At 36.9% G+C, this 12,268-nt stretch overlaps 1 protein-coding gene across 1 annotated transcript in view; it reads left to right on the top strand.

Moving 5' to 3' along the window:
- Positions 1–12,268, top strand: part of mad1l1 (mitotic arrest deficient 1 like 1) — a 120,089-nt gene that overhangs the window by 13,730 nt on the left and 94,091 nt on the right. Inside the window, exon 9 of the mRNA XM_022668627.2 lies at positions 7,929–7,990. Coding sequence (XP_022524348.2) covers positions 7,929–7,990 — 62 coding nt within the window. The remainder of the gene's footprint in view (positions 1–7,928; positions 7,991–12,268) is intronic.

The raw sequence follows: 12,268 nt of genomic DNA on the forward strand, positions 1-12,268 counted from the left end.
CGTTTCCGTTTTTAAGAATATGTTCGTCCACACGGAAACGCCATACCACTCAAAAACGCTGAAATGAACAGCGATTCTCTAGACATTTGGACGTTTTCTCGTCACTCCCCACCAACAACTACATAATTTTTTTAATTGTCCCACCAATTTTTTACCGTTCGTGGTAAGGGTTGTACCTCCGGACAGGAGGATCTGAAAAAACTGCACACAGCGCATTTCAGTGTTCAATGTGAGTCCCTGTTCCAGGCTTTACGCTCACTGGTTTATACTTATTACAACACACCTGATCCAACTAATTAACTAACAATTTATTAACAACTAACAAATTAACTATCTACTAACTATCTGCCCTGGCTGAGGAGAGCTGAATGATACAGCAGGAAAACTAGCATTACAGTGTTACTCCAAAACCACAGAGCTAATCCAGCTAACTGAAGAACCACAGAGTCTAAAACACTTAAAGTAAAAATGCTTAATGTGGGGTTTCTTTCCACTGAAGCCTGTTATAAGGACGAATCTTAACGTGGCTTAATGTACTAAAACAACGAAAAACAAACAAACATCTTATTTTTTCACTGCATCATAAACTTTATCAGAATCTATAAACAAATCACTATAACCCACAGTACTGACCTGCTGTAAAATCCAGAGATGGGGGAGTAAACTGGATGGATGAGGAGCTCCAGTAACAGTAAATGATGTATTTTGAGTTTGCTGGTGTAGCTGGTCTGTCAGTGTATCCAGGGTGGTGTTGGATCAGTATAATTAAAGCTCATACTGATAGAGTAGTGTGTAGAACAGTTAAACACGTCACTATCAGCGCTCTCAGCTACTCAGGTAAAACGTGTTACAGAGTTTAAAGCTGGTTCTGGGTAATTCTGCGCTGTTGGGTCAGAGAGGGCAGTTAGATCATTAGTTGGATCAGCTGGCTGTAATATGCGGCCGGAGTTCACTGGTGTTGTTGCACCGAAAAGAGTCCCCTCCCGATCGCTAAGCTAATGCTAAACAAAAAGCAGACAAGCGCAGACTCGCTGTGTGACGTCAGCGTTTGCAGAAAGATCCGTTTACCTGTCCACACGGCTCCTGTTTAAATTTTTTGTTTTTAAAAATACCCGGGCGCCTAAGAATCAGAAATTTCCCCCACCTTTAGTGGGATATGTGCGTAGGACCTCCTGCATTGAATGAGGGTTACTCGTCTGTTTAAATGAACAATTCTAGCTATTTGTTGTGAAATAACATGTAAAAGAGACACCTTGGTCATAAATAACTCCTCTCTGATCCCGTTACTCCGTAGTAACACGCTGAAATGAATGCTTATAGGGAGGTAATTACATTCATCCAGTGTAAGTTTCTCAAAAAAGATTTGTAATATTAAAATGACATTTAATGATCAAGAGTGTTGTAATGCTGAGGCTACCATTTAAAATCCATTTTTAATTAAGGTGCTAAGAATCAGCATATTAATACATAATAAAATGTTGCTAAATGCAAAAGTGGTTACAAACCACAACCCTGCAACTACAACTCTAAAATAAAAATTAAGATGAAAAGAAAAAATAACAAGGTAGGATTTTCATGATTTTTAATCTTTTTAAAGAAGTAAAACTACAGCTTGAAGCTCACTGCAGTGCTGCATTGAGGTGTAATAGGAGGAATAGCGGTGCTCTCGTGTCTGTGCCGGAGCTCCTCTGAGCTCAAACCAGACTCTGTAAGTTTTTACGAGGCGGCCGCGACCAACGCTCGCGAGAACTGCGATCTGCTTTCCGACCTTTAGTTCTAACAGTTCTACAAGGACTACTGGTTCATTCTTTACAAACTAACATACAGACACTCTGGCAGAAGCTGGAAAGAGACCGAATATGTCTGTGAAACCCAGAAAACAAGAAAGAGAAACTAATCCGCCTCAAACATTTATTACACTCTACAACTGTAGGGGGAGCCCACGAGCACAAAATCTCAATCCTACCTAGTGGAGCTTTAATGTTTTCTTTACTGAGTAAAGAAAAAAAAAGTTTTTTAATGCTTTATGTACTGTTCATAGTGATGCTTACATCATTAAACTGAATATTTTCAATACAGAAACTTCCCTTGTAACAGAGCAGTGTGGTATAAGTTATTTAATTTCATTATATAACATTATAAATATTCCATTTTAATTATATTTATAGTTGTTTTTTTAACGCTAGGGTAATACTCTGGTACTGTAATAAGTGTGATATTTTCTGACATGGTCGTCATACCTTAAAGTTATTGCCATCCTACTAATCTGATATTAACTCAACTTTATACTGGTGTGGTCATTCCAAAGGTGTCCTGAGTTAACCATCACTTCATGCTCAGTTTATATACTGCTGTTACAGGACTGCTGGCATGTTGGTGTGTATGTTGTCTCAGGATTAGGTGATGCTGATAATTGTGAGGCTGTGAAGGGCTGGAGGATCAGCAGGGGTGTTAAACTGATTTATGGAGAGAGCTCAGTCACTCATAGACCGCTCTTATTTAATGATATCACATCCATAAACATATCTCAGAGTATAATCTGACAGGGAGATGAGATGGCAGTTTGAGCGTCATCATTATAACCTCTCAGCTCATTAAAGAGTGAGTGATATAAATATCTGAGAGGCCCTGCTTCACAGGAGGTAGTCTTGCTAAAGTTTTGCGGGAATCTAAATGGCTTCTAATTCCCTTTGTACTGTAGTTGTTTTTACTTCAAAACCACAAATACAGCATGAATTATTTTGCACAGTGCCATGGCGATATATCATGCATTATTTTTGTGTACACAATTTTTTGTCAGTGAAAAAGTGCCCATATAATAGAAGCTTTTTCATAAACTCTATCCCAAAGCTCCACACTACTTCCCTTCCATCTTCCTGGAGCTGATAAAAATTGTGCAGAGGATGAGAGAAAAGTTTCTTTATGATGGTTTTGGGACGACGAAGTTCAGGCAGTAAAACGTTAAAAGCAGTTGTAAATCAGGAAACCAGTTTCCCTTTAAAATTAATGTCAACATGGCGTCTGTTTATTGATAAAGTTCAGCCCTTTAAAAAAAAAAAAAAAGATGAGGATCTAATGTGGAAGGTTCCCTAAAGTTTGAGCAACTGATTTTCAGACAAAATACACTGGTATTTCTCTAATTAGCCGATCTGAGAGCAAGTCAGATTGTATTAGTGAGTTGAGGTTTACTGCAGTGCTGTGTGCAGGAAGCTGCACTTCCTCGTTCAACCATTAGATGAGATTCTGGAGTCAAAGCTACAAACACTAGATCGGGTCCAAAAAATCCGACCCAACTCGCCCCATAAAGTGACATTATAAACCCAACGTTTAAGAAGAGCATAAACTGAGCTTTTTAAAAACATTTTCAGAATGCTTTAATGAGCGAAATCTGTTCAGAATGATGTTAGTTAACATTACAGCACTGAAGAAGCATAGGCCTGTTATTTACGGAAAATGTTTTATTAAGAACAGCTGCACACCGCGCTGCTAGTCAAGTGTGTAATGCAGACGAGCGGAGGAGCTCACGTGTGCGTGAGCCTCAGAGCTGCATGATTTTTAGCATTCTTAATTGTGCAAGTTTGATTTTAAAATACAGGCCAATTTTACTAAATTTGCACAAAAAAATTAATGAGGCATTTGGCACTGAAAGACGACCCCAAAGCACTGATGGTCATAAATATAATAATATAATAGGGTGTCGTCAAATATATATATATATTTTTTTATTATTAAAACTAAGACAGGCGCTCTAAACTCCCTAAGATTTACCCCCCAAATTTAACTTACTTTAGTGCTGTCATGTGGAGCAAAGAAGCAGTAACTAATCAAACGAATAGGGAAAACCTGCAGTGAAGAATATCGGTTGTGAAATTCTGTTTAACTAGCACCAATAAACTCATAATCCACTCTCCACCACTAGTCACAAGTATATAAAATACTCGTCATAGTCAAAGCTGGAAGCTGATAAACACAAACCTTTAAACAAAACAAAGTATTTTTATTCTTTTGAAACCTTCTGAGGTCTTCTTAAAGACTTTTGCATCAAGGCGCACTAACCATCTAGAGAAGAACCGATTTGACAATAACCAGTTAATATACATGAATGTAATGGAAAAATCACCACTGAACCCCACACTAAAAAACGTATCTCCTTCTGGCTTTTGCTCTTTAGTTCTTTAACAAGCTGCACTGTGGGGTTAACTCAACATGTGCTCAGTCAAAGACATGAACAGAGCAATAATGTCATTAGTTTAGCTGAGTTGAATTTGTCTATAATTCTGTCTTGGATTAGTATATTAATAAGTCTCATTTTAATAGCATTTAATCAAATTTTGATATGTCCTTGTAATTAATTTACTTTTTCATGCAGCTGGATAGTGTAATAGTGAATAGCGATCTACACGAAAAGCTTTTTAAGCACAGCTTAGATTAGATTGTTGAAGAGCAGGAGGGAATTGCTTACGCTTCATCTCTGAGAATATGTTGCTTGCTCTGTAGTCTTACTAGAGTTTCTTAAACAATAATATCTCTGTTACCAGATAAATAAAGTTAACTGCTGAAGGCTGCAGCTTTACAGTGATTAATGGTTTAGTGACTGAATAAAGCAGCAGCTATTTATCTTTGCTCTGTAAAAGTGTTTCTGCCTCTGACAGTAATGACACCACTGACCACAGGACAGCAGTATAGAATCACTGGAGTTTATGCTGCTAGAAAATTCAATTTAATGACAAAGTTCCCCTTTTCCCCTTTTAAACTCTCTGATCCCTGGCACAGGCTCAAAATCTGTATTTTTATTTATGTCTTTGAACAAGAACATGATGCACATTGTTTATGTTTTTTCTGTTTTTATGAAATCAAAGCAGGGGCAGAATTCTACACACAGGGTGTAAAACCTGTAAACCCCTTTTGGATTATTAATTCAGTGTTGCTGAATGTCCTGTAATCTCTAATCTTGCCATAACTAACAACTGTTAATCCTGTTAATCTAGTATCTTTTCTGTCTTCATCTAATTTATTTATTTTTTATTTGATTTAAATGTACAGTGCATCTTAAATCTTAAACAATTCTGACAGGTCTGGCCACTTTGCTAAGACCTGAAAGAAGACCCAAACTGTCTCCACAGTTTTAGAGGAAGTTGCTTTAGATGGTCAGAAAGAACCACACAAAATCATCCAATTTTCATTGTTGGGTTTTGTCTCATGCACACAGGAAGAGCTAGGCAGTATATTGACATTTCAGTGTGTTGTGATACATTTTGTTATTGTATTGGAAATCTACTTACATCCATGGAATACATTTGCATATCTGAATACCCAGAGCAGTAGAAATAAATAAAAATAAAATACATTTATACATAAAAGAATAGATCCAATCCTTATAATACCTTAAAAAAAATCAGGGTTTTAGCTCAAATTACATCTTAAATGTACATTTCTAACAAGTCATCTGGTCTAATATATACTTTGTACATTTATAGACAGAAGACAATAGTGCAATAGTGATGAGAGGTGAAAATATAATATAAAATATATAATATAAAAGAATGGGAGACACTATATGTACAATACACAAATAGACAGAAGACAATAGTGCAATAGTGATGAGGGTGATTAAGATGGAATGACAGTACAAGTATAAACAGAACTCATATAAACAGTTATATATCCTGTATATAGAATATAGCCTAAATACAACATCTTGCAATCTAAAGGGAGGGAACTCAATTCTAAATATACAGTGGTGTGAAAAAGTGTTTGCCCCCTTCACCTGCCCATTTCCTGATTTTTTGCATGTTTTATCACACTTAAATGTTTCGAAACATCAAACTAATTTAAATATTAGTCAGACAACACAGGTAAACACAAAATGCTATTTTTAAATGAAGGTGTTTATTATTAAGGGAGAAAAAAATCCAAACCTACATGACCCTGTGTGAAAAAGTGATTGCCCCCTAAACATAATAGCTGGTCGGGTCACCCTCAGCAGCAACAACTGCAACCAAGCGTTTGTGTTAACTTACAATGAGTCTTTTACAGCGTTGTGGAGGAATTCTGTCTCCACTCATCTTTGCAGAATTGTTGTAATTCAGACACACTGGAGTGTTTTTGAGCATAAACTGCCTTTTTAAGGTCATGCCACAGCATCTCAATCAGATTCAGATCAGGACTTTGACTAGGCCACTCCAAAGTCTTCATTTTGTTTTTCTTCAGCCAATCAGAGGTGGACTTGCTGGTGTGTTTTGGATCATTGTCCTGCTGCAGAACCCAAGTTCATTTCAGCTTGAGGTCACGAACTGATGGTGGGACATCATTCTCCTTCAGGATCTTTTGGTAGACAGCAGAATTCATAGTTCCATTTATCACAGCAAGTCTTCCAGACCCTGACCCAGCAAACCAGCCCCAGACCATCACACTACCACCACCATGTTTTACTGTTGCTATAATGTTCTTTTTCTGGAATGCAGTGTTTAACACCAGATGTACTGAGACACACACCTTCCAAAGAGTTCAACGTTTGTCTCATCGGTCCACAGAATGTTTTTCCAAAAGTCTTTGGGATCAGGATGTGTTCTGGAAAAATTTAGATGAGCTTTAATGTTGTTTTTGCTCAGCAGTGGTTTTCGTCTAGGAACATTTTTGCCCAGTCTTTTGAGCAGCCGGTCACTCCTGGGAAGGTTCACCACTGTTCCATGTCTACGCCATTTGTGTTCAATGGCTCTCACTGTGATTCACTGGATTCCCAAAGCTTTGGAAATGGCTTTATAACCCTTTCCAGACTGATAGATCTCAATTACCTTCTTTCTCAATTGTTCCTGAATTTCTTTGGATCTCTGCAGGATGTGTAGCTTTTAAGGATCTTTTGGTGGAGATCTTTCACTTTGTCAGACAGGTTCTATTTAAGTGAGGTCTTGATTGAGAACAGGTGTGGAAATTATCAGGCCTGGGTGTGGCTAGAAACAGTGTACTCAGGTGTCAGAAACCACAGTGACGGTATGTTTTAACAAGAGGGTAATCACTTTTTACACAGGGTCATGTAGGTTTGGATTTTTTTTCTTCCTTAATAATAAACACCTTCATTTAAAAATAGCGTTTTGTGTTTACCTGTGTTCTCTTTGACTAATATTTAATTGGTTTGATGTTCCGAAACATTTAAGTGTGAAAAACATGCAAAAAATCAGGAAATCAGAAAATCAGGAAGGGGGCAAACACTTTTTCACACCTCTGTATGTAGAAGAGCCTCCAATGTATCGTCCCAATTTTTTTTATATATTTGGACACACCCAAAATTGATTATATTGTTTTTTTCTTCTTGGCATCCACATTTACTCCAACACACAGGAGTAGAGGATTCCATGTGGACAATCTGCTTTGGTGTAATAAAAAATCGAATTAAATTTTTCCAACAAAATTCCCTCCATTTCAATGATTTGGTGCTTTTCTATTAAAATTCCCTCCTTTTCCCATTTTTGTTTGCTAAATGCTGTTGAGTGCATAGATATACTTATAAAAGATTTCTAAATCTTCATCTAACATGCTTCATCTTTAGATGGGTATGCCTGGGTCATCAGATCTATAAATGCTTGTTCCCATACTTTGTCTTTACTTTTTGATTAAAGTAACTTTTGATTTGATGGTATTTGTAAAAGTCTTGGTTCTCTTATAAATAAGAAACTTTGTTTTAGTGTTTGAAAAGTCATATTTTCCATAATATCCAGTCTATTTGATGGAAATTCTGAATCATATGCTATTCATGTCAAATTCTTTGTTCTATTATGAGTAAAATATGGGTGTTAGAATTCATTGCATTCTGTTATACTTTATATTTATTTATACTCTACACAGCGTCCCAGCTGTTTAGGAGTTAGGGTTTTATGAAATCCCTCTTAATATTTTCTTGTTATTAAATGATTTTTTTTTATGCTGTGCAGAAACTGGGGCAGGAGCTGCAGGCTTGGGAGAATATTGGCCAGACCACTGGATTGAACATTAGGTGAGTACCTGCGGGATATGTGGGAGTTTTCTTAGTTTGAACCTTTAATCTGTAGTTTGAAACCCAGTTGCTTGTGTAGTAAATGTTTCCAGGTCCTGAATACTGAAGAAGTGTAGTAGTTCTGTCCATGTTTTATGTCCTTAACAACTGAAAGACAAAACAAATTACACATACTATTCAGTATATTTGAACAATATTGTGTCTGATTGTGTAATGAGTCTATTAATGTGAATCCAAATGTTATATTTATTCTATTAGATTTTATTTATTTTAGATTTAGGCTGCCTGTCATGATAATAATTACATTAATGACAAATCGTACAATATATGGAGAAATGTGCTGAACTTGGCCAGAATATCAGCTTTGTTTTAAAAACAGCAGTTTTATTTAATTTAATATTATTACTGTTAGTGTGTGTTATAAATGTAGTTTTTTTATCTCTTTTTCTGGTGCGCACCATCTGAATTAGCCTTTCTCGCTTTATTCTCCGACTGCAAATCAGTTTGGGTCCGCATTGGACAGCGTCTGGGTCCGGACCCGGACCACGATCCGTGGTCTTCCTACCTTGGCTTAGCGCGTTTAGCGGCTAATGCTTCTTTAGCAGTGCTAGCCAGAGTTAGCAGCAGACTACAGTCCAATATACTCACCTCTGAATTGCAAAAGAGCTAGCGCTTAGCAGCTAATGCTACTTCACAGCTAGTCGTGGTCTCTGTACTGGAGAACTAAACTGAAACTCCTGTATATGGCTGCACTTATAACGCAGAACACTAGCGGAGTAGCTTTACTGCTCCTTAATACCTGACTGGCAAATTTAGGGCGCACTGACGATTTTTGGGAACACTAAAGGATTTTAAGTGAGCCTTTAGTGCAAAGAATACGGTAAATAAAAAGTAAGGAGTTTGTATATAAATTGTGATAATATAAAATTGTAAATATAAAGAATATTTAGACATTGGAATTGGTTTATAAAAATGTTCAAATATCCTAAAAAATAGGCAAATGATGATGTATAGTAACAATACAAATATGTTTTTTAGCAATGCATATCTACATACATAGAAGCAAGGTGTCAAATATGTTTAGTGTGATTGTTTCATTTTTACATTTGTATATTCATTCATGTTGAATAACTGCTTTGCATTTTATTGAAATGTTAATATTATATTATGGGGCACAGCAGTTGTTAATATAAAATCTTAAAAATGTTTTCATTTATGGAACTCTGTGAGCTGAGTCTGGCCAGAATCTATCAGAGTTGGTATCATATAGCATCATGTTGATGGAAATAAATAGTATTTGACACCATGAATTATTGAGGTTATTGATTTAGGGGTCATGTCATTTTTCTCCTGCGGTTTTGCAGAAATGGGCTTAAGCACTAGAGGGCGCTGTGGTGTAGAGAATGATCTATTGAGCGTGTGCTGCTGTTCACATTATCACACCCCTCAGTTAGTGTTGTAGGCCTTTGCTGGAGTGCTCTATTTCTCACTGATCTGAGTATTTTGAGCATCATGGCTTTTGATAAGCTCAAGGTCATCTGGTCTCCAGCAGGAAACGGCTGCCCTGTATTTGAAGCACTGACCGCTTTTCTGGGATGTGCATGAAAAAACATGGCTCTGCTGAATTCTGTGTGATGCTGATGTGCTTCAGAACTCAAGTGAGGGTCTTGCAGCCAGCAAAAAATTCTAAAGACCCCTTAGAGCTTCTAAAGCTTTTCATTACTATTCAAACAACCCAAAGATTATTTGTAATCAGATTTAGGTAATATTACTGAGTCTGAAAAAAAATCAACATTTTTAGCTTTTGCCTGAAATTAACTTGAAACACCCTGATTTTAGTGAACTGTTGTAGCCATTACAAGAGCTAGAGATAGACGTGCTCAAATGCAAAATAAACTGTTTTTTTTTTTTTACTTTTCTTACCTTTTGTTGGCTTTATCACTGTGCTGTTTGCATTACAGCATCACACCATCGAGTGCAATGCTTGTTAGAAAATAGTAATAGTAAAGTGAGAACTGGAAACAGCTTAAAATTTATAGCAATGCATTCTCCTTGTAGTTCTCTATGCAGAAAGAGTCCTGACTGAGGCTGAAGCACTAAGCACTATTATCAGTAAAGCACAAAATGAGGGGCAGAGTTTTTACACTGAGCTTATTTATAATAGCTTTGGGGGCTTAAATGCGATGATTTGGATGCAATAAAGTAAATAATTCCACAGCATTATCCATGTAACCCAGTCTGGGAGTGTTCCTGTTAATATTATATATTTTTTCTTCCAGGAACAGTGCCATGAAAATCTGCTACAGGGAGCAGATTTCTGAACTCTTTACTCTGCTCAGGAGCTGTAATGAATATTGGTTGTATCTCTAGCAGACAGACATTCAAATGCTTATTTTTTTTTATTATTCTTTGGAAGTACTTCAGTCGAATACAGCTTATTTTACAGCTTAGCAGTGCAACTATCTATTCAGCCTTGAAACTCACTGATTCTTAAAGATTTAATATCAGTATTGGACGTGTAAAGATTGACACACAGTATGATATTTAGTCTCTGCACACTATTAAAAATAAAGGTGCTATTAAACGTTTAGAGATGCCGTAGCTGAACCTTTTTAGCTTCCAAGGCATTTTGTTCGAATACAGATATGCGTGTGATGAACCTTATAAAGGTTTAAAAGACGTTTCCTTTGGCAGTGGACTGTTGGAAGTCCCTCACCTCCGATAAGTATTGAGTCATTCTGAACTTAAACCTCACTGTTTTTATCTGTCCAACGGGGGAGGGGGGGGGGGGTTGGGCGCGCAGGTTTTGTATCTGTATCTAACGGAGGGGTGGGTGCGCGCAGGTGAGAGCGTGTGAACTCGCTGAAATGCGTGTGTCAGTGTGACTTGAGAACACTGACTATAGATCACAGTGAGGTGGATTAAAAATCTTAAACTTATAATTGACTACACCTGTTGCTTTCCATTGAATTAAAAAAACATCTTTCTCTTAGATAAAGTAAACACAAGCGTGTTTCTGACTAAAATAAATGCTTTTCAGGAGAGATATAAGTTATGTGTAAATATTTATAAGACAATACCCACATCACTTATCTAACTAGCCTGTACTGATTTCTGCCCCCCAATAATGCTTTCAATAACCTCTTGTAACCCCTGGGAGCCAGGGGTTACACTCTAATAGCCTTTAATAGTCTTCAGTAGCCTTTAAAAGACTTACCTGGCGGCCGTGGTGTGTCCACTAAACTCCGTAGTTATAAACATCCTGAGGTTAGCAGCGCGCTAACTGACCTGTTTATAATGTAATCCGAGCAGTGCCTCCGTGTCGGCTGTTCTAACCTGCTGCTGTTAGCTGCTTGGGCTGAAAGATGAACTGTAGTGAGCTGTATTATCCGGTTAGTGGGGTTAAAACCTTTATTTGTTTACAGAAACAGTAAAAACGGACTGGCTGAGCCCTGTAGCCCGTGGCTGGGCTGTACTGAAGTAGTGACTGAGTGAAGAGAGCGGGGCTTGTGCTGCTGCTGCTAGTGGTTGGATGAAGAACTGCAGCTTCATGTAATGAGCAGTTTCACCAGCCATCCACACACAGCTCTGATAAACTGCTTGTTTTAATAGTGCACACTGTTGCTACCAAAAAAAATCACTAGATGGCATTACCATATATATCTTAATAAATAATAATAATAATATTTATAATATTTATAATAATAATAATAATAATAATAATAATAAATATATTATTTAAATTTTATGAGGCATAAAATAATAACAAGAAAAAAAAAAACAAGAAAATCGAGAATCGAATCGAATCGTGACCCTCAAATCGAAAATGAAATCGAATCGAGGATTTAGAGAATCGTGACACCCCTAATATATATATATATATTTTATCATTGTTTTCTGATCATTTCTTTGTGAGGTACTTCATAACATCCTTTCTTTTGAACTTTTCTCATTTCATTCTGTACAAATACTAGCTCTGTGCAGTCTGCTCCTAACACTGTTTCCGCAATAGTGGATGACCATATGGGGCAAGAAGAAAGTAAAAGTGTAAGATTAGCTTCAGCTTTTGGTTTAAAGGTCTCCTTCTGCTGAAATCCATTTTTTCTTGTTCTTTGTAAAATACAATAGACCTCTCTGAGTTGTATATGTATGCTGCATATAAAAGTGTTCAACCTCTATTGTCTGCAGGAGCTAGTAAAAGACAATAGAAAATAGTCAATCAGGAAAAGCACCGTGTCTGTCAACCAGTAAGTTAAAGCAGCACTAGGTAGGATTTCC

This window comes from Astyanax mexicanus, chromosome 21 (genome assembly GCF_023375975.1).
Source record: "Astyanax mexicanus isolate ESR-SI-001 chromosome 21, AstMex3_surface, whole genome shotgun sequence".
NCBI lineage: Eukaryota > Metazoa > Chordata > Actinopteri > Characiformes > Acestrorhamphidae > Astyanax > Astyanax mexicanus.